The sequence below is a fragment of the Sinohyriopsis cumingii genome, chromosome 9, assembly GCF_028554795.1.
Source record: "Sinohyriopsis cumingii isolate HCF-2022 chromosome 9, ASM2855479v2, whole genome shotgun sequence".
Lineage (NCBI taxonomy): Eukaryota > Metazoa > Mollusca > Bivalvia > Unionida > Unionidae > Sinohyriopsis > Sinohyriopsis cumingii.
In genome coordinates, this window is record NC_142969.1 from 92348910 (window position 1) to 92376073 (window position 27164).

The 27164-nt window shown below is 32.9% G+C and overlaps 1 protein-coding gene across 3 annotated transcripts in view; it reads right to left on the reverse strand.

Moving 5' to 3' along the window:
* Nucleotides 1–879: 879 nt before the first annotated feature.
* The window catches only part of LOC149792244 (palmitoyltransferase ZDHHC14-like), a 91851-nt gene continuing 65566 nt past the window's right edge, over nt 880–27164 (reverse strand). For 2 of the 3 annotated variants that reach the window (XM_089970775.1, XM_089970776.1), the window contains exon 10: nt 880–12548. In XM_089970775.1, coding sequence (XP_089826901.1) covers nt 12427–12548 — 122 coding nt within the window. In that variant the 3' untranslated portion in view covers nt 880–12426. Of the gene's footprint in view, nt 12549–19270; nt 19338–27164 lie in introns of all 3 variants that reach the window. The other variant, XM_089970777.1, reaches the window with a different exon arrangement.

The following is a 27164-nucleotide window of genomic DNA, read 5'->3' on the forward strand; positions in this document are numbered from 1 at the left end:
ATAAGCCCATTTCTTCCTTGTTAGTTGTGACTGCCAGGTGTTGAAACCATCTCAGATATCCATCAGCAATAACCCGATTTTCCAGTTAGTTGTTCTGGTGGATGTATTAGATTGACGCCATTTTCATTTAGGATCAAGCAACATTGATAGAAGCTTTCAATGAAAATTCCATGTCAGTATAACCATCCATTCATGTTAGTGATGGCAAAACTTTCCTAACCGCCACTGTGGCACCCATAATGGATGTATGATTAACACCATTTACATTTATGACCAACTAGGTACTATAAGAAGTGAATATCCCATGTTGATATAGCCATTCATATGGGAAGAGTAGAGATATTAATAATTCAAAATGACCACCATGGTGGCCATATTGAGAGCTGCTTTGCATCATTTTTATTTAGGACCAAATTGACACCACAAGTCTTCTAGTGAAACACCCATGCCAGTATCACCTTCTGTAATGAGATTCTCACTGCCCCTATCTACTATCTAGTGAAATGACAGCCAATGGAACAGGCATGGCACAAACAGTGTGGATGACTTGGTTAACCGTTTCAAGACAACCTCTGTAGTAGCCATATTCGATGTCCAAGTGGCATCATTTTCATTTACAACCAACAGACCATAGGATAAATGTGCATGCAAAGTTTCATGTCAACATTCCAAGTAGTTTAGGAGGAATAGCAATAATAAAAACAAACTTGTGCCAATGGGGGGGAGGGGACAGATGGATAACACATTATCCTGTATGATGTTTTGATCATAAAAACTTCAATCTTGGTGAGAGTAATATATCCAATAAAGTCGAGTAAAGCCACTGATAAGAGCAAGGATTTTTTTTATGAAAGATGAAATATAAAACACCAACAAAGCTTGCACAATGTAAAGCAATTTATTCAATCATTTGCACATCTTGTGATCACATTTACATACAGTAATAAAACAAAATATACATATAATCAATTGAGGGTGCTTCACTGACATCAACAACTGTACAAATATGTTTCAAATATGTCCACTGAAAACAATGGTGTGGGTAAATATTTACAGGCTCAAATTTCCTCATATATCTTTTAAATTATGGATTTAATACAACTCCATACCGTAATATAGAACATTGGTTTTCTAAAAAAAAGATTAATGCAGTTGGATGTCCTTATCTCAACACATTCTTCCCCATATTTTATTTCCACACAATTACTAAACTATTTGGATGGAAATAAAATTGGAAATGAAGCTTTACATTCAAAAGACATTGGTTAAATTCAATTTTCACCAATTTCTGGCAACACTATGGAGTAATGGACCCTATATGACTTGTAACTACCCTTATATTTTTGCTCAAATGCATCTGAAAACTTCATGATATAAGGTTTTTTTTTTACCGTTTTCTGGCAAAACTGACTGACTTTATGGCCCCTGTCTGACTCAGAACCTTGCTATTCCATGGCATCATACTGGCTGGTGCAAATATGTTGAATGGACACATTTCTAGTTTATTCTAACTTCTTGTTGATTTCAAATACACCTTCCATTTGTGACATGTACTAGATTGTCAATTATAAATTGATTTTCAGATTCAATATAAAGCAATCTCCATGTTTTCCCCAAGTCAATAGGTTGCAGTAGACACCACTCAAGCTTCCTCTTGTTTCAACTCCATTACGCTTTAATTGGTACTGTAGAAATTTTACAGGTTTCTGGACACTGCATGACTAATGTGATGATACTTAAAGAACAACTTTCAATATCTAAACTATCATTTAAAACTTTAAAAACATGTAGACATAAGTAAGCAAAATGGGTCTTAATATTATTATCAACAGTTTTGTGGTAACAAACCACTCTGGTATGTTTATTCACTACTACAGTACACATTAAAAAATCTTTCGGAAGAATTCTGCATCTGGCAGTTTGAGCGTATTGGTTCTATTGTTTAATAATTATCCATGTGATAACTGTAAACAACACAGACCCTGATAGGCCATTCCATAATGCAACAGCAGATCCAGTTTTACATTATCAACTTAGAATCATTAGTACAGAATGTACAAATGTATAGGGTTTCATGGCAAGTCAGTATAATGCTGGCAGTATGGTGCCAATTAGATTTAAAAATGTAAAAACAAAGAATGGAAACAAACAAATAAAAAGGTATTGATACGGACAAAGCCTTCCAAATAAAAATGCAAACATCCAGCAACACAGGACGAAAGACCAAAGATGAAGACAAAATGTCTGTAAAAGGTATACAAAACAAAAGACAATGGTGAAAATTACAACAGCCTTAAAAGATAGGGCACAATTTCTTATATAAACCATATTCTATTAAAAAGTGTCACATATGCAACTTGAGCTATACGAGGTATACCATTCATCAATTACCAGTATGGATCTTCTGTTCAAAATGATTTGTAGAATTAACATTGCATGTTTTCTGCAAATATTAAAACCATGCCATCTTGTAAAATATCCAAGTCAATATACGGAATCATTCAGAATAGATTGAATACAGTGCAGTGTCGACCCTTATCCAACAGTCTTGTACAAGAGATTTAATTTCACATTATTCACTGTTGGATGTGCACTGTCAATAAGCAAATAAATTGCAGTTAACCCCCTACTTACAAAGTATTTACGTTCCCAAGATTAGTTATGTAACTGAAAAACTTTAATTTTCATTGAAAAATATGTACTTCAATTCATTTTAATACCTTTCATTTTGGCCCACTATTTCACCTTTAAAAAACTGTTTTAGACAAATAATTTGATTCTTTTCATAATCTTAACTAAATATTTTTTTAATTTTTTTAAATCATATGAAATCATAACATGAAATTAACATAAGCCAAAATTGCACAAGTCAGTGGGCATCTGTACCTGGTAATGATTACAATTTCTGATCTTCTGACATATTGAGGTCTTAAAATAACCTGTCTATATTTTTTTTAATTCCCACTTTTTTCTCGATATTCATTTAGTATGCCAATATTTTAGCTGTTTAAGGTTTAATGCCATCTTTATGCTATACAAGACAGTATCTGGTGGAGGAAGAGCCAGGGAAAACCTAGAGAACCACCACTAACCCATCAGAAGACATTGGCAAGTTTCCTCACATACCCATATTGCACCTCTTACTAGGGTCTCCCTCCCAATTTGTAGTGCCATAATTGTTGGACTAATAAAATCCACTAATTGTGGTAACATTTAAGTGGCAGACTGGTGTATATAACTACACAAGAAATTAAAAATTCTTTCATACATTACCTAGCTTATTTAAAATTATTTCATACATTTCCTAGCTTATTTAAAATTCTTTCATACATTACCTAGCTTTTATTGTTTTGTCCTCTCCATCTTACTTGTTCAAAAGTATTCCTGTCAATCTATAATGCACATCTTCCTCAAACAGCAAAGTTTAATGTCACACAAATTTATACACAATACTGTTTACAGTTGTTAACCTGAAAATGATTTGTACTGAGGACACAACACCCTACTTATAAAATATATGCAGTGTCAAAATGTATGTTGAGTCAAAAGGCAAACAGGCAAAAAATTATAATTTTGAAACATTTTTCTTCACTTTTATAATCCCCTCTCAATGTGCTTCCATCACAGATATATATGCACCAAAACAAAAGAGCATTTTATTACTCTTGATTATTGTGTCAACCTGTTTCCATGATTGCATGTTTCATAAAGCCCTATCTACTTTTACAATGATCCCTACTACATATACAACATGTATTCAATTAGCCTACTGACCATGGCTCAAAGCAATGGAACTGTTAATATGGGGTCAGAATATGGTGTTCAGAGAAGCAGATTTAGTCTACACAGCCAGAAGGTACAATTTGTTAAATACAAACATACATCACATGGAAAACTTTTAAATAAATTGGGAAAAAATACAACATTTATCAATATTTATATAACTGGGTTTTGAGAGGAATGGAAGAAAAAAATACTAGCAGAGATTTTAAATTGTTGTGCCCTCTGCACAAAAACCTCATACCTAATGCATGCACAAGTATCTCAACCAGAGTGTATACTGTGCCAGTTACTGTGTATACTATGCCAGTACCCACGGACTGTGTATACTGTGCCAGTACCCACAGACAGTGTGTATACTGTGCCAGTTACTGACTGTATAATGTGCCAGAGCCATGAACATTGTATATTGTGCCAGTACCCACCGTGTATACTGTACTAGTGCCTACTGATAGTGTGTATACTGTGCTAGTGCCCAGTGACAGTGTATTTAGTCATCTGTAAAAACTTCCAGTGACTCCAAAAGACAAAAGTTATTTTTATATGTATTTTCAGTTACAAAGATTTATGACGCTGTACTACTAAGGAAATTCTTAGATCTTTTAGATGACTGACGTTTATGTAAATTTTAAATCTATATTTTAATAATTTTATATTCTGTCTCATTTTGTATACCTTTTAAAAATAATTTAACATCTTTTATCTTATGGGACTACCTGTTTAAATATATCTAAATGGGTTTATCTGCACAAACTATAATTCATTTTCTTAAAAATTTATCTTCAAATATTCAGAACTTTAACGAACACCAAAGAGTCAGTGCTCAGCTGATGGGCCTTTAAACTGTATACATTCTGTCTACAGTGGCTATAATTTATGTTTGATCAACAGCAAATACAGACGCTGATGTACCGAAATAATTCCACTGAAAATTTAAAATTACTGTACATATAAAAAAAACATGAACTTGGCATTAAAACAGCATTATGCAACATATTGGAATGATGGATGTATTAAAAAAACACAGACAATCTATATAATATTCCAATTAATCTTTTACCAACCATCGTACCATATCACTTTAAGTACAAATTTAAAATGTAAAATGTGGAGCTCTACAAATTTCCTGTCACAGCAAGATGCAATATCTAATGCATTTTTCAAACTGATAAATATATGTCAGGTATCAGCAAGCACATGCAATTACTGATTCGCTGAGTTGACTACCACAATATTTTTCGACATACAAATTATATCATAATAAATGTACATCTTAGTTACAGTGCTATACACCCCTAGTGAAACAATAATATTAATACAATGTACACAAATTTGTAATGAAAACAGCAGAATGTTTTGTCTGTTAACGCAACTGAGAAACTCACCAAAGTCAAACCCATATCCTCCTCCTTCTTTCTTATCATTCTAAAAAGAAACAACACCTGTACACAACTAAGCAATTATTTAAATTATTGCTTAAAAAGTGTTTACAATATAATAATTATGAGATAATATGCATGACAGATAAAACTAATTATGCTAGATTTTACTTCTACGATATACTTTTTGTCATGCATACTGCATAGCACAAACAGTCACATTTATAACATACTACAATCTAACCCTTTTGGGGATATGCTATACTTTGAAATAAAGAACATACACGGCTGACTCTGATTTTTGTATTTAAATAACTGGCATGAATGCATACATATTTCTTGTGTATTGTGAATTTAATATTTTTCACAAACACTGAATTCAAAGACCAAGTGAACAAAATTATTCCATTTTGGAAACAAGCACCCACAAAAATTAGTAGCCAATCACTAGCAGTAATATACAATGATGCAATTCTTATCATAAGGGGTATAACCCTATATGTACTATGCCAGTACAGATGAACCACTAGCAGTAATATACAATGATGCAATTCTTATCATAAGGGGTATTACCCTATATGGACTATGCCAGTACAGATGAACCACTAGCAGTAATATACAATGATGCAATTCTTATCATAAGGGGTATTACCCTATATGGACTATGCCAGTACAGATGAACCACTAGCAGTAATATACAATGATCCAATTCTTAGTATAAAGGGTATAACCCTATATGGACTATGCCAGTACAGGTGAACCACTAGCAGTAATATACAATGATGCAATTCTTAGTATAAGGGGTATAACCCTATATGGACTATGCCAGCACAGATGAACCACTAGCAGTAATAAACAATGATCCAATTCTTAGTATAAGGGGTATAACCCTATATGGACTATGCCAGTACAGGTGAACCACTAGCCGTAATATACAATGATGCAATTCTTATCATAATGGGTATAACCCTATATGGACTATGCCAGTACAGATGAACCACTAGCAGTAATATACAATGATGCAATTCTTAGCATAAGGGGTATAACCCTATATGGACTATGCCAGTACAGGTGAACCACTAGCATTAATAAACAATGATCCAATTCTAGGTGTAGAGGTAAAAACTTGTTCAACAAGACAGATTCTCTGACCAAAGAAGTAACGACAATGGGGGATGGAAACCATAAAAGGGCATCACAGTTAGCGATTCATGAAATCCTGATTGTTGCTTATAAAAAACAACAAAAACACCAAATTATCATGAATTTTTTTTCTTCCCAATAATACTTCCGAAATGATCTGTGCATTAGGCCAAATTTTTATGACCATTAGTAAGGCAAAATGCCCCCATTTTCACCTGATCAATATTCCAGAGTACATGATCATAAAATCAAAAATATGGCCCATTTATTGCTGCAAGTGGGTAATAAATGTCCCTTTCTAATTTCTGTATATAACGTTCTGTTTATCTCATCTCTCAAAATCTATGATTTTTATTTTTGGCAATACCAGTGAAATTTGTCTTGCATGTTGTAGCAGGTTTTTTTTATATATATATATAAGAGATTCTGCTTTACATTTGCACTAAAGTACCGATCACTAGGGTATGGTAGCATATACCTTAATCTGCCTTACTGATAAAAATCCAAGATTCACCATCTTGATTTTTTAAATAATTTTGAATTTAATATTACAGTTGTGAAGAAGAAAAAGATTTAGCCATGACTATGAATGATGACGGCTATAGTTTGCAATCAGTCAAAATACTGTCACCACATGTCGGGTATATACAGGGGTTCCCAGAAGCTTGCTGTGTGTGTTATTTAGGGAGTATGAGAGAAAGCACTTTTGCCTCTTCCACCCGGGTGCCTTTCTGCTAAGTAGTACACTATGCTTTCAAAGTAACAATGATGCAAAAAGTCAAGAAGCAAACATTGTCAATCCCTGGATAGGTGCTTCCCTCCAAGTTTGATAAATGTGTCAATCTAAAATTATAATCAGATGATATACCCAGCATGTCTAAGCAAAAATAAATTGGGTCGTTGCATGTATTCAAGTATTCAATTCTGCTGGCTTTGCAACAAAGTTCATGTGTACTGTGATTCCTTACCTTTTACCTTTCTATATTCGCTTTGGTTGACAAGTGCTTCTATGATTGGGTCAAGAAGCTGGAGAACGAATCCTAGGTGATAGGTGATATTATTTTGGCATAGGTTATATTCCTCCATGGAAAAAGTTTCAAATTTCTTTTCTGTTTGATTATTTTGGTGCCATATTTTGATTATTCATATAAATAACATATATAAGATGTAAAAAATATACTTTGATAAGTGTTATATTAAATTCATAAACTCATTTAAAAGAGCTAATTCAATAAAGTTTAAAAAATGAAAGATCACATATAAAACATTAAAACACAATCATTCAATTTTCACTGTGAACAACTGAACAAACTTTGTAAAATTTTGTTGCTTCTGACATAAAAAGTTTTCAACTTTATGCTAGGTACAAAAAATGATGCCCAATGCAATTTTATCATCAGCATGCAGCATGTAACAAGATCTGCACCGATGCTATTAATCTGTACATTTCAAATGCCATGATAATATGGAAGGTGGTCATAAACTTGTCAAACTCTGGGGCAGAGTCATTTTTTATGGTCCTTTCATTATGGTGAACAAAATGTTAATTTCAAGGTACAAATTAATATGCCCACCCCATGTTGAATAGTCTTCTATGTAAATAACAAAAATATTTGTGTTGAAAACATTTTTCTTCTGTTGGTTTAAATTACCTTAACCTTTGATCCCAAAATGAAAATGCTTCTCCCATATGCTATGTGTAAACCGTTCACAAAGTCTGCTTCACGTCTGTGATACTAAACTAAAAGTTATTTAGCGTAACAATTTTCCTACTTCCAGTCAGGGACCTTAATCAAAGACCTTTTGAATAAACCTGATAGGCTTATTCCTGTACCAAGCACAATTCATTCATAAAGTCTGGCTGAGATACATCATTTAGAAATAATATTTCTTTATAGAAACTATTTTTATTTTTGAATCACCTTGTCTCTTTATATACTCCAAAACCTGAAAGAGTTCTTCGTAACTCCAAATGGAAAGCATCCACAAACATGGGTAACTAAAGATGACACAGGACACAAGTTATCATGCAGAAACAAATTTCCTCTTTCAGTTTGATCTTGACATTTTACCTTTTCAACCCAAAATCTATAGTGGTATCCCAACCCCAACTGCTAGCCATCCACAAAGTTTGTTAACTGTAGACAGTGAACAACTTTAGTTATTGCGCAGAAATCGTTTGTATTCTTTTACTCGCTTTGAACTTGACCTTTTGACTCTGAAATAAGTAAAGTTCTTCCTTACCTCAAATGCAAATTATCCACCATGTTTGGAAACTGTAGATGGTGGTATTTTTCAGTGTTTAACAGCACCAAAACTAATGATGGCTAAATGAGGCTCAAGCTGTGGTACAGAAACCATTTTCCTTGTTTAAGTCAGTAACCTTAACCTTTGAACCACATATTCAAATCATTTAAAATGTTTGGTAACTGTTGATGGTAGAGAACTCGAATAACTGCAAAAACAAATTTGGTTACAGACAGCTGTACAACATAACAACATAATATGTTTCATCTTATGACATTCACATAATAAGCCATTAATTTCAGCGGTAAAACAGTTCTATCATTTTAACATGCATTTGGGTTGGTGAATTCAACTAATGAAATTTCCTGAATGATGATATTTCATAATTCTGACTTCAAACTCTCAATTAAAAAGAAAAACCAATAACTGGTATCTCAATAATAAAAAAAATCCCACCTGCCTATCATGTAAAACTGAACTTCAATTATGGAACAAGCTGATGAATCTTGTCACATCTACACCTGCATTCATTAACTTAATATGACTAGAAGTGAAGACAAAAAGTCTGGATGGTGTTTTATTAATATTTTGAATTTTAAAAATATTTACATACAATGGTATCTATTAAGAGTCATAGTATAAGCACCCCACCCCCAGTATTTAACTAATCTTAACTCTATCTGAATGAGATGATATCTTTCACATATATACCAAATCAGGGGGTATACTTCTGCAAAAGTAAACAAACTTGTCATGTTAAAACCAAAGATGTCTCCTTATTGTATCAAATAACAGTACAAACTTACTTTTTAACAACAAATCCTCTAAGAGACTGGGGTTCTACTGTGTGAAGAGAGAAGAAAGAACTTCTAGGAAACCATAATAAAACCACTATTTCCTTTTAAACTGACAAGTGTTGAAACCATCACTGATATTCTTCAGTGATAACAAAATTTTCAAATAAGCTGCTGTGGGACAAATTGGATGTCAGCATTTTAACAGAGGACAAAGCAGACATCGCTATTAGTTTTTTGGTGAAAATCCCATATCATAATGATTATCCATTCAGGGGAAGGAATGACAACATGAATTTTATCAGTCATTGTGGCAGCCATACTGGATTTACAACTGGCACCATTTTTATTTACCACCAACCAGCCATTATAAGTAGGATTTAACTGAAAACCCTACCTTGATATGACCGTCCATTCATGTGGAGTAAAGCACCATTTCCCTGTAAGACAAACTAGACATCATAATAAATCTTGCACTGTAAACCTCATGCTGATATGACCATCCATGTAGGCATAGCAATAACAAGATTATGGTGGCCATATTGGACATCAGATCTGTACCAGTTTTCTTACAACCAACTTGATGTCATCAGAAGTCATTTAGTGAAAACCTCATGCTGATATGACCATCCATTCAGGAAAAGTAGTAATAGCAAGATTTGAAGATGACTAATGTGGCTGCCATAATGGATGCCCAGGAAGCACCATTTCTTTTGGGACAAACCTGACCTTGGGATGAATCTGCGTGTAAAGTTTCAAGGCAATCCTCCAAGTAGTTTAGGAGGTTAATGATAGATGGACAATGGATGTCAGACTATGGACAAGAGACCATCCCATAACGCCTTTCTGGTCTATGACCTGTAGATCTAAAATGGACTTTCATAAATTTGTTGTTGCTTTTTTAAATTGTGCCTTCAGATAAAGTTTTGTCATGATTAGCTTCTACTTATGGGCAAAGGGTCATACTAGCTCTGTTGAAACGCAGTACACTTGTGTAACTTTTGCAGACATACTAACACTGTTGAGAAGTAAAAGAGGATAAAGTGACATACTAACTGTTGAGAATACACTTGTATAACTCCTGATCAAGGACAAAAGGTCATAATAACTCTGTTGATTAGTACGATACTTGCACACCTTTGTTTGAAGGACAAAAGCTCATACAAACTCTGCTGAGTAGTAGTACATTTGCACAACTTTTTGGGAAGGACAAAGGGTTACGCTAACTCTGTTGGGAACTTCTGTAGTACACTTCTGTCATACTAACACTTCCTGCCTTTGTTAAGATGCAGTACACTTATATAACAATAGTATCAATCTTGTACAGAAGCAGGGAATTAAAATGAGGTCAGTTACTGACCAAAAAAAGCATTACACATAATGCATGGATACCTCAGTGTAGACAAATATTAAATTCTTTTGAATGAGAATACATGAATAAATGAGCACACATGTAGGCAACACAATGTATGGTTATCATATGACACAAAGAATCATATATACTTCCATAGTGATAAATAACTGGTCAATCTAATAAAAGTGAAATCACGCACATAATGAAGATCTGCCAAAACCAACACGAGGGCATGTTATGTTTGCTTTTCCATTCCAAATCTGACAATGGATTTCACATTTAAGAAAGTGAAAAACATCATTTGAAACATATCATCTCTATCAATAACTACACTACTATGAAATGCATCATTTATCTTACAGATTTTTAAAAAATAAGTGGACCAAAAACAATAGCCATCAGAACATAAACCTTTATCAGTGCCAGTCGGATTGTAAGAAAATGAGGACTTTGGTGTCTCTAATCCCAAGCACAAATGCAATGGGAAAGCAAAAACGATGTAATTTAAGACTTCATACGCAAGATTAACATACATATCACTCAAAGATCCAACTAATGTATTCAGTCATAAAACTGACAATTTTGTAAACATTTTTTCTTTTAAACATGAAACCTTAGGCCTTTTTCAAGGAACTAACACTCAGTGGATTGCATTCTGGCAAAAATGTTAAGAAGTAAGCTTCATTTCTCCAAACAGTTGAACCAAGATGATTTACATCAATCAATTTTAAAATCAGCCGATCTAAAGACTTTAAACACTTCATGCTCTCTACATGAGGTGGATTCTGCTTGTATTCTGAACTTGTCATTGTTATCAAATCTGTAAAGTGGCATTCTGTTATAGAGAACAATCAATTCAATTCCCATTGACTTATAAAGTTAATTTTTGGCAACAAAAATTACTATTTCATAAGCCTGGCAAATCATGCTTACATCTTAGGAATTATCTATCCAAGAGGAAAACTTTTAAAACAGTGAAAATGACATGCTGCATGGCTTTTTTTTTTATATCTAACATTATAAAATCAGAGCTGATAAGATCTGCTAATTTTTTCTTATATATCAATACCTACATAGTACCTATGCGGCAACAATGATAAAATGAAAACAGCTTTAGGTTCAATGCTAAGTTCATACACAGTTTATCCATATTAAAGGCTACTTCTGAAACATTATATTCATTTTCTCTTGTAATTTTCAACCAATCAGTGACCTTCAATCTTTCAACTACAGTATTAATTATAAAATCATGCATCCGTTGCTTCTGTAGCCAGTAAAATATTTAGTTGCTTGTAACTGAGGACAAGCAAAAGCTCTCAAAAATGACATGGACAAAATAGGGCACTGGCAAGAAATATTTGTATTCTCTCAAACCTGTTGTAAACGATGTATTTACACTGAATTAAGTGCTTGTTGCACTTGAAAGTAAAAGACAACGTTATTATACTTAACATATTTTTCTTCAAATCTTAAAAAGTACATTTAAATATCAGAAAAATCTTCTGGTCACAATTAACATAGTATAAATTTTCAATCAGCTCTTGATTCTTTCCAATATTTTTCATTTAAACCATTTACTTTTTAATAAGAACCACAAAACTATTACAGAATAACAATGAAAACATGATTGTATGTCTCTGATACAGCATGGCAAGTTTTAATTCCTTTATAACAAAAAAAATATTGACAGTTTTGGTGACTGGTGACCTCATCTGTCATGGTCAAGTGGTCAAGCTTGAATAATCCTTGTTCCCCACATAGATTCTGGAGGTGGTTTCAATTCATGGTCTTCTTTACATTTCCAGCTGTCATCAAAAGTGGAACCATCCAAAGGAACTAAGGATAATATATCTGGAATGTAGTAATAAAAATCGACTGTAGAATATTGATAACAAGAACTAACAGGAGACATGTTATAAACAACAGTGAACATTAAATGCTGCAACAACTTGTCAACAGTGATCATGATATACAGCAACCACTTCAACAACGGAGAACATTTAAATACAGCAACCACTTGAACAATGGAGAACATTTAAATACAGCAGCCACTTAACCTTTTAATGTAAGTTTTACATGAATAACTGAACCTTTAAGTTCCAGGTTTTGAACAATCCTTTAATATACAGAAATACAGCTACTACTTTGTAGAGTTTATATTCTTCTTTCTTTTTTCCTTCTTTTTTTAACGAACGTCTGTTGTATAATCATGTACATACTGCTCCAGTTTCTTTTCTCACAGATTTCAGTACCTAAATTCAGCTTTTCCCCGACAAAGAACTTCCCTATAGCTTTTCCCCTGACCAAGAGCTTCCCTATAGCTTTTCCCTGACAAATAGCTTCCCTATTGCTTTTCCCCCAACAAAGAGCTTCCCTATAGCTTTTTCCCTGACAAAGAGCTTCCCTATAGCTTCATGTCTTTCCCTTGACAAAGAACTTCCCACAGCTTTTCCCCTGACAAACAGCTTCCCTAACTGAAAATGTTTTCCCCTGACAAACAGCTTCCCTAATTGAAAATGCTAGGTAACCAATTTTACCTGGGCAGTTACTGTACTTGTACTTACAAGTCAAGTCCAACTGCAAATATCACAGATCCTAATCTTCTGTTGTATAATGTGCAGACAGATAAGGGTATGGGTTATCTGTTAAAACTCCTAACAAACTGCATAAGACCCAGATTTGTTGGCACACTATGTGATGGAAGATCTGGATCTGTTCCGTTTGTAGTCTGCCTCAACATATAAGGAAGTATATATATACCAACATTTGTGTCCATGTACAACACATAAAATGACAAGCAAAACACACAAACATAAAACATCTATTAAATTCATTTGAGAATGATTTTCATAAAGTCATTCAAAATCTGATTCAAGCTGAATCAAATGTATTAATTGTATATGCTTGGGTAGGATTACTAAGAAAAAAATTCATAGTGTTTAACTCTTCTTTGTTCTTAGCAGTAATTTTCAAAATCATTCCATGTCTGCAGAGTGGAATGACTACAAATTGGATTCTGGAAAGCAGGACAATAATCAAGATTTTAAGAAAATAGTGTATTTCAAGTAGAGATTGGCAATAATGTTTCATCATCAGTCAATTTTCTACTTTTGATTGATCTGTGTGTCTACAAGTCTTATATTTACCATACATACTCCCACGTTGAATTCAACTGCAAACAACATGGACCCTTATTTGTTATATAATGCACAGTCAGGCAGATCAAAGTATGCATATACCAAGATCTGCTGGAGTACCTATCTATTTTCAAATGGCTCTAACTTAATGCATAAACTGTACATATTCTCTACCAAATTTAACAAACGATATACAAACTGCAACCCTGGACTAGAGATCATCAGCCCGAGGCTAAGTTTTCACTCTGACCCAAAAGTCAAGACCTTTTTTTGAATACTAAAACAAGAATCTCAGGTTAAACCTTAATTTCGTAAATTGCATGAATTCCAGATCAGATATTTCATCAAAAGAGCCTCTTGTATGAATTCCAGATAAGATATTTCATCAAAACAGCCTCTTGTATGAATTCCAGATCAGATATTCCATCAAAAGAGCCTCTTGTATGAATTCCAGATCAGATATTTCATCAAAACAGCCTCTTGTATGAATTCCAGATCAGATATTTCATCAAAACAGCCTCTTGTATGAATTCCAGATCAGATATTTCATCAGAGCCCATCTTACTCATTGTACTTCAGATTGAAAGGAAACAATGCAGATGCTAATCTACCATTGTATTATACACAAAAGCAGGTCTGGGTCTACACTATATTCATCACTGAATTATACACAGCAGCAGGTCTAGGTCTATGCTAAATTCATTACTGTATTATTTACAGCAGTAAATCTGGGTCTACAATGAATTTATCACTGTATTATATACAGCAGTAAATCTGGGTCTACAATGAATTTATCACTGTATTATTTACAGCAGTAAATCTGGGTCTACAATGAATTTATCACTGTATTATATACACCAGCAGACCTGGGTCTAGATTTTTTCATATTGCTTTTGAATTTGTATTCACAAGTGGCAAGCATAGTGGCTCAGTTGGTAAGCATTGGACTTGTAGTCAATGAGTTTGATACTAGTAAGGGTCAGATTGGGTAGAGTGAGCACTTAGAAAATGCATTTAACACCCCTTTCCTTGGCATGATATAACCAATAACTTGTTAAAAGTGTTGTTACACAAAAAAAAAAAAAAACAACCTTCAGTCATGACAGCTTTTATTCACAGTAACATTCCTGATACTGTCTATTTAATTCCCTAAATATCAATTTTCAGGGCTTTGCAAATGTTTACAATTTCATCGATTGGTCCAGGAAAAGGAAATATTTCTTTCCCAAGAGACATAATTGTTTGTCGCTATTTAAAATCACTATTTGCAGCAAATGAGAAATGTCATAAAGCTGATGGCCAGCAGACACCAACCGACTATAACCCTTTCTACCAGACACCAGTTTTCAAGATTCAGTGGGGGCCCCAAGTGTCCGAGTGGCTGCATGGGTTTGAGTCTCGGATTCGGACAATGTGGATATGTGAGAAAGCTTGACAGTAGCTTCTCGTGGGTCGGTGGTTCTTTCCAGGGTTCTTCCTCCACCATTAATACTGGCCACCATGTAAAGCCTATAGTGTGCTGAAAAATGGCGTTAAACACCATAAACACCACAACAACAAGAAGATTCAGTAGATATACTTTAGTCTTCATCCAAATAAAAATATCAATCAAACAATGAAATAAAGAAAATCGGCTTACATTCAAAGATTTAAAATGGCAAGGAGAAAAACAAAACCTGAACATTTAAAAAAATACTGAAAATGGATGGCCGCCAGCAGGAACGAATTTGTTAAAAAAGCCATATTTGGCATGCGGACCAGTCTGTATTAGATGCAAAATGTTCAATAAAACATAAATATATTCTTTTTTAATTGTGTTACTCCTATAATATAAAAATATTGGACCCTCGTTCATGTAGTGTTGACTGCTCTCACAAGCTTCAGCATCCTACACCACATGACCTCAAGTCCAAAATTTGTCAATACTCAGTAAATGCATAAGTAAAAAGAGTGCAACCCATCCTTGCTCAGATGCTGTCAGTCAAGGTCTACTGCATGACAGGTCCCTTCATACTGTTATACATGTAAAATTGGATAAAATGTGCTCTATTTCTTGTTCACAACAATGTCAGTTCAGGAGCGCTGCATGAACAATCATTCATATTGCTGTACACGTAAAATTAGACAGAGTGAAGTTCAATGAAATCTTTATTTAAATTATTAGCCAACAGTAACTGTAAATCTCATGTTAATGTTCACAATGTCTTTTTATTTTTCAATTGATATACAAGCTCCAGAGACTGGATGCCACTGGGAAAGAGAAAGGCTTATTATAATTATATCTTATCTAGGGTTATTATTTGGTCACTTATCATGCATGGAAAGACCAGACAATAAACATTCTGAATGATAAAATTTGCAGCAACTGTTTCATTTTTGCCCAAGTTTCATGAAATTACACAAATTTTGGCCAAATTTATTTTAGCAGAGAATAAATTTTGACCTTATTTATTGTACCGGTACTTGACAAGCAGTCTAGCCTTGTAAATTTTACCTGGCAAGCAGTCTAGCCTTGTAAATTTTACCTGGCAAGCAGTATAGCCTTGTAAATTTTCAGTAACATAAGTTTATTTGTCATGGAGCTTGCTGTGCTAAAGCAGGTGGATGGGTGTTGTCAACATTTATGTATAATTCCTACTAATTTGTTCACGAATACCTACCGTTATCCAATCCCAAGCAAGGTATGATTCCTGTCTATATATATTTCATGTTTGCACATTAATGATCATAGATGGTCTTCTGAACTGCTTGAATTCATGATTTTGCTTTACAAATCGACAATGTAACCTTCTTCATCATGTTCAACAGTGTTTCATCCCTATGGCAGGGGGACACACAACATTTGAAAGCTCAAAGGAAAACTGTAATATATAGTGCAACAGAAGTGCTAAACAATAAGATAATTTTATTTGCTTTGACTGTTTTGACACCTTAAATTTGTCATTTATCCTTGGACACTAACATTATTGCATCGGAGTAACATGTTTTGAATATTTGCCTAACCTGAAATAAGCTGCAACATGAATTCTCTATACTGGAGCTTGATCTCTAACTTTAGTGTTCACTCTACATGTCAGCATTTATTATAATAAATATCCATTTTTAATAGCTACTTTTCTTTACAAATTAATAAATCCCTATTTAAATTACAAATTCTGAATATCCATAAATTAGTCTCTCTTATCATCAATTCAGCCTCAGAATAAATTAAATCTCCTTTGCCACTGGTGCAACTTTTATTACACTAGCAGCAATCAAAGACTTTATATTGCAATGGCCGACTAATACAAACCCTTAATGTTTTTCATTGCCAGATACATTGTTTGATATGGACATTCATTGACACCTTAAGCTTTTATCACCTTTAGCAACTTAGGACAACATAGATGTAGATGGACAGCCAGGAAAGAAAAGCATATGGGTTTCCGAGGGTCACATCAGAGGTTCCGAGTGCGCAAACAGTTCATAGGAAAGTTCTTACTGTATTAAAACAAATTACATACAAAGCATTGTGCAAAGAAAACATAACTTTTTCATTGATTATTTCCCTGGGAATCAGACATTCTGCAGTTATACCATATCTTTTTAAAACTGCATAGAAAAAAATGTTTTCCAATAATAATTTCAAGATAGGTCAAACAGTTCTGAAATTTTTTATGCAGTCTAAATAATAATAAATTTTCATGGTAGTTATTACTTTAGGATATTGATATATTGTCTGTTTTAGTATAAAAATTATTTTTGCATAAACGGCTAAATTGTATGCCGATATTTTAAATGATCATACAAGATCAAACGTTTCTCACAAACCTTATTAACATAATTACAGTTGAAGAAAAATAGGAAATCAGGAATTAATAATAATAATAATAATAATAATAATAAGTATGACTCTGAAGTCAATGAGTGTTTCTCAAAACTGCTGATAGATTACTCCTTGTATTTTAAAGCTGACGGCATTTTTCTCAATGCTATGTTTCTAAGATGTCAGTTATTGTTGTTCTTGAAGGGTTTAACACCATTTTTCAGCACAGGATAGGCTATACATGGTGGCCAGTATAATGGTGGAGGAAGAACCTGGCAAAACCCCGGAAAGAACCACTGACCCATGAGAAGCTACTGGTAAGCTTTCTCACATACCCACACTGGCTGAAGCTGAAACTCAAACCCATACTGGCAGAGGTGAGATGGCAATGATCAACAAACTGGTGAGCACTTTAGACCACTCAGCCACATGAGGCCCGTTATTATTATTATGGCCACTGAGTGGTTCATGACTGTAAAGCTGAACTGTTATCAATATAATTAAATTTTAGCTGAAGTTTCTAAATTTATCACTAAACAATCAACCCTGAAGTCTTCATAATTAAACTCTGACATTCCTGAATTTTCCTACCATATTCTATCATAATAAAAACATATTTAAATGAAGTATTTTGTATAAATACACACCACCATACTGACTAATACAGATCAAACAATCATTCTATCTAGATGTGATGCAGTTTAAAATTCTGAGATTTATTTTATGTCATGTAGTTTTAAGACTGTTATAAAATGAAATAAAACTCATGTTTGAGTCTGTGTTCCATCCCCAAGTTAGGATTACCAATTTTACCATGGAAACACATGGCCCTTTTTAGAGCTTAGGTCAAGGACTGACTAGACCATTGTTTTCAAGAGAGTTTGGTGATTTTTTTAATCATTAAAAAAGTTAATGCCCAGCACTATCATGTTAACATTATTTTTTGAGATCTGAATCTTAAATAGCTATAACACTAAAATTCTCCATTACAAATATAAAAAAACACTTTACAATATTACGAACCCGAATCAAAGGCATGCAAATCTGTATAAAGCACAGTAAAAGGTATGGATAAAGGACCTGAATTGGAGAAAGGAATCAAAATACAAGAACTGGGGGGTGAACCATAGCTCAAATACCAGCAGTTGAATTTGATTTTAAACTGCGAAGGAGGTGATGCTATTCAAGGAAATGGTAAGTTTATCCACACAGTGTAACAAAGAAATGAAGCAGCAGTCAAAGTTAAACAGATTATTTCAGGCCAATAAAAAAAACGGAAGATATTTACTGCACAGGTTTGTAGGCATTTTAACTGCTGAAAAGATTGTTATACTGTGCATGGTGCTGTGTATTTGCCAGTAAGCACATAAACAGGCCTAAGATTAATCGCAAGTCACTAGTCCAGAACTTTCAAAATTGTGAAACATCTATTAATAAAAGGATAGGGTTCTTCTCTTAAAGATATGCTTTAATAGTGAGTAGGAGTTATATGTGTAGGAAGCAAAATATTTAAGGGGGCGTTGTACCCTGACTTTATAAATCCAGCAATCTGGATCAATCTGTCCCAAAAAATCTGAGGCCTCTTTGTGTATGCATATGTTTGAAAAGAAGGTACTAGATTTAGTACCCACCTTAAGGCTGCCAACAGCTGGTGGTATTGGAGGTGGAATTAATTGGATGCATTAGATCTTCCATCTCCTACAATGACATAAAACCTAGTCTTAGCTATAGGAACTCCTACAATGACATAAAACCTAGTCTTAGCTATATTAACTCCATCAATGACATAAAACCTAGTCTTAGCTATAGGAACTACAATGACATAAAACCTAGTCTTAGCTACAGGAACTCCTACAATGACATAAAACCTAGTCTTAGCTATAGAAACTCCTACAATGACATAAAACCTAGTCTTAGCTATAGAAACTGCACATTTTTTAACTTTCTAAGTGACTGTTGTATTTTACTTTTTGTTCTTGTATGAAATAAATGGATTGATGTACTTAATTATACGCCGAGTCCAATGATATGCCTGAGCATACTGTACCTGCAGATCATGGTCTATGCTATTTATTTTAATGATTACTCCTAAAAAAACTGCACAGACCCAGATCTGCCCACACAAGTGGTCATTGATGTTATTGGTGAACAAACTCGACTTTATTACTATAAGTTTAAAGGGGAGACAAATCAAAAATGAACTGAAAGTTTTGGATAAATGTTTGGTGATGCATTGTGAACTAAAACACTTCAAGTGTTTGTTCATTTGGCAGGTGATTAAAATTTTTAACTACAATAATGTACTCCTTTCAATTACAATTTATTAAAAGGTTTAGTTAATGGTATGCTCATATGATCTTGTATGGTCAAAAGAGATGGTGCAATAACCAAAATGGTTACATCAAGCTTAATAGCGAAACAAATATAAACAACCAGACTGTACTAAATTAATAGAGACAAATTCTACACAACAATGATGTAATAAATTAACAGAAATGACAAATTCTACACAACAATGATGTAATAAATAGAAATGACATTCTACACAACAATGATGTAATAAATTAACAGAAATGAAAAATTCTACACAACAATGATGTAATAAATTAATAGAAATGACAAATTCTACACAACAATGATGTAATAAATTAACAGAAATGACAAATTCTGCACAACAATGATGTAATAAATTAATAGAATTGACAAATTCTACACAACAATGAGGTAAAAACTTAATAGAAAAGACAAATTCTACACAACAAATCTGTAATAAATTAATAGGAGACAAGTTCTATACATTCATGCTGTACTAAATTAATAGGATAGAAGTTCTACACATACATGCTGTATTAAATTAATAAGAGACAAATTATACGCATTCATCCTGTACTAAATTAATAGGACAAAAGTTCTACACATTCATACTGTACTAAATTAATTCAAAAAACAAATTCTACACATTCATGCAGTACTAAATTAATAGGACAAAAGTTCTACACATTTATACTGTACTAAATTAATAGGACACAAGTTCTACACATTCATCCTGTACTAAATTAATAGGACACAAGTTCTACACATTCATCCTGTACTATATTAATAAGGGACAAATTCTACATATTCATACTGTACTAAATTAATAAGAGACAATTTTACAAATTCATCCTGTACTAAATAGGAGACAACTTCTACAGAACCAGACTGCTCTAAATAAATTAATGAAGACAAATTCCATATAAAAAAGGAAAGCCTGTAATTGCAATAGTTATTTACTCGGGGCTTTCGTTATCAGCCATTAGCTGGATGATTTACCACCTGTATCCCCCTTGGGGGAAATCTCCAAACTCAACCCCACCACCAACACATTTGTTAACTCACCCTCCAATTTTAAATCTAATGGAAGTCCCTGCAAATGATCCCCATTTAAAAAATCATTCTAATTAATCTCCATAATCATGAAATTAAGAATTGTCTTGTTAGAAGGTTTCTCTATTAAAAAAAACTGAGGTAAAACTGTAAGAAAAATAAGCCAATTATCAATTCATTACTTACAATACATACAAAAGCCGTAACTATTTTTATATGAAACACTCATTGTATAATTTCATATGGGTGTGTATATCCTATTTCAACAGGAAACAGGTAATATGTTCATGCTTCTATCTATTCAAGCACTTTTGTATCCTTCTCATAGATGTTCTTCAGATGTAGATATCAATTAGATGACTGCTATCGCTAACCAGCTTGAAGCAGCTGTTCCATTTTTTGTGCCATTTTTCATGATATATGTGCTTGTTGTCCATCCTCCTCTATGTTACTTTGTTCATCATGCATTGGCTGTTCTTTTGGAATGCATTCTTCATCTTCTTGTTTTGGTGTTTGTTTTTTGTAATCATATTATGTGTTGTCCAATGTCGTAACGCGATTAGAGCTTCTAAAGATTAGACACTATAAAAATTCCTCATTATTATTATTATTATTATTATTATTATTATTATTATTATTATTATTAATATTATTATTATTTTTAAATTCATGAATGGGATGTGATCTTGAAAGTCATCTGTTAAATGAAACTTTATTACAAAAAATGAACTTCCCATTAACTTAAAGGAAATAATTAGAGACAGTTATTCTGATGGATGCTGTGTCTGATGTCCATAAAACTAACAAAACTGGCTAATGCTTGGAGCACCATACACAAAAAAAGTACAGTACATATATAAAGACAGCACCTGGATGTGTGAGGGGTGGTGGGCAAGGCCGGCAATTTACTCATATCTGACTCAACATGCTTTCATTCTTGCAAAAATTCATACATGTACAAAATAATACAAAATTCAGCATCAATAAGAAGTACCAATTTAATTTTATTTTTTGCTTTCAAGTGTGGACAAATGTCTCCACAAACAAAAGTCTTTTTTAAAATACAAAATCTTTGTAAAACAAACCATCAAAAAAAAACATTTGCACATAACAATTAAGAAAATAAATTTTGAGTCCTGATGACTGATCTGTTCTTAGGTGACGAACTTGGGTACATCATTTTCACTAAATATTTGATTAACTGGAGAGAGAAAATACCAGAAGTAAATCATTGAAATTGGAAATTTTGCACGATTTTGAAATTCAAGTATTTTTCAAGGAGTTTGGACTTTCAGAAGTTTTCATGGAGTAGTTTTATCTGATGGAAACTGAATTTTCTTCATATATTACCTTGTTTATCACTGCATTAATTGGTACAAATGAGAAACAAAAAGATCATAATTAGCATACCACTACTGCAATGGGACAAAGCTCCATCTAGTAACAACTCCTCTCATGTGTCGTTTGATCCTCCAATTGTTATAGTCTATTTGAAAAATTAAAGGAGTTTTGGGCAAAATTTAGTTATTTTTTTCTCACAACAAATTCAAAAACCTTTCAAACATAAACCAACTCTTTAAAAGTCTAGATGTTTTCAAGGCAACCACCTGTTACCCAACAAAAATTAAGAATTTTCCTGAGTGGTATGAAACCACATATTTATACAAGGCTTGTGACCTAATTTTGACCCTAAAGACAAAACATCCCTGCACCCCAAATTCTTCCCTCACAAATGTAACCTTTTTCTTGTGGACAGTAATAATTATAAATCCATGTTGTCTGCTGCTTGTAACAGGATGCCATATTTGGTTATGTACAACATGCATGCAATTTTTTAACCTAGCACAGACCTAGATTTGCCACCCCATGATACATCACCAGATCTGGGTCTAGACCACTACGTATAAGTTGATATGTGTCTATATTTGTTGGGTAATACATGGATAAAGTTAGATAATGTCTCCTTAAAGAATTAGAATTGTTTTCACTGAACCACTGTGCCTGAAAACTGACCTAAGTACAAAACCTAATCAGGCTGTAAAGAATGCACAGCAAAACAAGGGTAATATTATATGCCATGGCAAAGTATATTTTATCTGATTTACTGGTATAGGAATAAAATAATAACAACAAACACTAGAGGCATTACTAGTACACTGTGGTATATCCGATGGTACATATCATGGTACTTTTTAGCTGTATGGGTTCTTTAGTAGTTTCCATCAGTAAGAAATGTATGAAAATTCCTGATTAATCTTGTTCAGAATTTAATATTAAAACTATGTCTTCATTTTTCATGACAAAATGAATCCAAAAATTATTTTTAAAGAATTCTTTCATTCTTTGTAAAATAGTTGAATTTGTCACAAGAATATTACAAATATAATTATATTTATGAATATTTAAATCACATGTTTGACAGATGTATCAAATATGCCAACACAATAGCAGAATGGATGCAGGTTCACATGTGAATTCATAATTTTAATGATTAGCACAAAACTGAAGTTTATTTTTAAAGCTTGGCAAAATAAATGCAGGCTATAATGAAATATAGGTAACTCTATCAAATAAATAGGTGAATTCTATTTGCAGGTCATAAGTTCATTTGGTGGCATCTAATGCCTTAATGTTCTTCATAGTAACAAATATAAAACTGTTTTTCTTACAATTAGAATTTTTGTTAATACCAATGGATGACATATAATGTGTAATGGGGTACGTATAAAGGACATATCTATGTGTTGATAAAATCTACAAAGGGCTCAATACATGTAATATAAAGCATACATAATTTTGGCTTTGGTCACCAATTTTTTCATTTTTTGCTGGTTTGAATAAGCATATCATTAGTGTTCCAAGGTCAGTAGTGCTTCAAGGTTAGTGCTGATCTTAAAGAGTGCATAGAGGTAATATTGCTGGTTTGAATAAGCAGTATCATTATTGTTTCAAGGTCAGTAGTGTTTCAAGGTCAGTGCTGGTCTTAAAGAGTGCATAGAGGAAATATTGCCGGTTTGAATAAGCAGTATCATTATTTTTTTTCAAGGTCAGTGGTGCTTCAAGGCCAGTGCTGATCTTAAATAGTTCATAGAGGTAATATTGCTGGTGTGGGGAAACATACCAATAAGCATTTACTTAGAAACTATGGCCTGCCTTGCATCAGCAGAATCTTGGTTGAGTTTATTAAACTTCTATCAACAGTATTTTTAATTAGTTTCTTAAGAATGAAATCCAGGCATTTTAATGAAGACATATTTGATTAGATCAGTTAAGCTTGTTACAAAGTAACCACATTATTATGATGTTGAACTTAGTAAACTCTGCCACAGATAGCAGAAGTTCTATACAAAAATAACACCACAGACCTTCAAAATATAATAAAAAAATTCATTTTATAAAATAACAGCTTGGTGATCAGTTAAATGCAGACATTCATAATATTTATTTATTATTTATGTATTGTAAATTAGAAAAGACTTTTGGGACATAATAAATTATTTCAAGGTGTCCTTGAAACTTTATTTGTTTACAAACCGTTAAACAAAAAGCAGCTACCCTAAATCTGAAATATGACTGCATTTCATTTATATAAATGTAGCTATTTCAAATATGTTTTAAGTTAGTTGTAGTGACTGTCTTAATCATGCATTTTAATTACATTTAAATATAATGTTATAAACAAAGTATATATTCTGCAGAGGAAGTGGAACTCTAAATCTATTCCTGTATTTTCAAAATCTCATGAAGAAAAAAAAATCTGATTTCAAATAAAAATAATCAGATAAAACAATCTGATACAGAGTGAGAGAGAGAATGTAATTTTGAATGTAAGTGTTTCTGTGTGTAAGTGTGCACATAATTAAGAAAGCATTTTTTTTTTAAATATTTGTTTGAAGTAGATGTTTTTAATGATATGTGCTCCTTCTGAAAATCAGAACCTGTCAAATTGTATGATACAATTAATCCATATAGAAATACAGTGCTCATCACAACAAACATCTGACAAATGAGACATTTTTTTTATAACTTTCCTGTAAGTCCAGTGAAATTATGAATGATACTTCACAATGTTTAAATACTCAGTATAACTCATAATGTTCACAATTCAAGAGTTTGTCTCAAGGCAGTGAGCATTGTTTATTTTTTTATACATAATTTTTCACTAATGTGGCTTGAGATAATGATTCCATATCTTGTGCATTAGTTCCCTTTCATTTTTTTTTAAATTGATAGGAATAATCATAATCCATTCCATACACAACATATCACAAATATGTTTGTCCAAATAAAACATTTTAAGCTACTTTTAATTCTGAGTCAATGCCTGTGGGCATCATGGAAATCACCTTAATTAATATCTAACAGGTCAGGTAATGAGTTCTTATGGTCAGATATTCTATTTATCTGCAAAAGGACACTTGTTCTGAGCACCACTGTAGCTAGCTAAACAGGCCAAGGGTTGATGTGGAACAAAGTGGATCTCTTAGCAAGCAAAGACGCTAATAGACAAACTGACTTGATTTGGTGGCACAGTTTTTGTATTACCTTGCCGAAAAGCAAATGCTGCTAGAAGTGACAAACAGAATTGGCACCTAAACAGTCATGTCCCCTTCAATTTCACAGGTAAGAGGAAATAATAAACATTTTGATAACACCTTATAAAAAATGATCGGGTAGTTATAAATATGGCTGCAACATAATAAGCAGGGGAAAATAATAAAGTACATTATACAGATTGGTCAGACAAGATCTGCAATTAATGCTTGAAATAACACAGTACATACACATGATGGTCAGAAAAGATTTGCAATTAATGCTTGAAATAATAAAGTACATACACATGATGATCAGAAAAGATTTGCAATTAAGGCTTGAAATAATACAGTACATATATAGGATGGTCAGAAAAGATTGGCAATTAATGCTTGAAATAATACAGTACATATACAGGATGGTCAGAAAAGATTGGCAATTAATGCTTGAAATAATACAGTACATATATATATAGGATGGTCAGAAAAGATTGGCAACTGATGCTTGAAATAATAAGATATATGATCAACCAAAAAGACAGTTAATAAATAGCAGATACATAATAAGTAGCCTATCAGCTGAAGTACACCAGAAAGGAAGAATGATTTGTTATTGATATCTGAAATATTTAAAAAAAAAAAAGACCAAAGTTCAAGTAAAGATATTTTATTTCAGTGTACACCTGGATACAATCCAGTCTTTATGAGGTAGTATGCTTGTGTAAATTTTTAAAATCCAGTGATCTGCATAGTGCTAGTGAAATGTGGATTAATGAATGGGTTCTGCTGTCAAATACAGTTAGATGAATGCAGTTTTAAATGACAATGATACAGATACAAAATGAAAACAAAAATCATAAACATATCAATAGTAGAAACATGATTATCCAACAACTTCCAGAACATGTCAAATAACTGAGAGTTCAGATAAATGAATTTTATATCTTGATAAACCACATATTAGAATATGTTGGTGGGAAACGGATTTAATTTCAATGAATGAAAAATTATGGATAATCAAGATTCTACTGCATATTAAAAATAAATATTGTGTAAAGATAAAAAAACAAAAGTGAAAAGAATGGAATGTGAGACCAACAAAAACTCAATTACTGATATGCACTCATTAAGTGTACATGAAACAGTAATATTGCCTTGTTCTTCAAACTGATAAAATGCATTTAAACTCTGCAAACTAAAAAGATACATTTATTATTTCTACATGAGGACTGACCAGTCATTCTGCCTTGTTCTTTATTTCCCATGTAGCTTCATCTGTACCATTTTAAACTAAAAACACAAGTACAAAAAACTAAGCACACTAAGCTAAACAAAATAATCATTGCTTAGCACAGTCACCTAAATTGTTAATCACTCAGCCCTGTTCTAGAATTTAAAGTACAGTGGAAGTCACAAGGTGATCTAATGAAAGGTGTACTACCTGTATGCATTAGAGTTTCATGTTGTCCATTTCATACAAAGTGTAATTTTATATTTACAGCTGCATGCCTCAAAAACACTAAGTAAATCACTTTAAATTTGTTAGCAACAGTCAAAGCCTGTCTTCTTGAAGAGGGCTTAGTGATGAATACTCTGTAAGCTATATGGTGAACAAGGCAGAATTGTT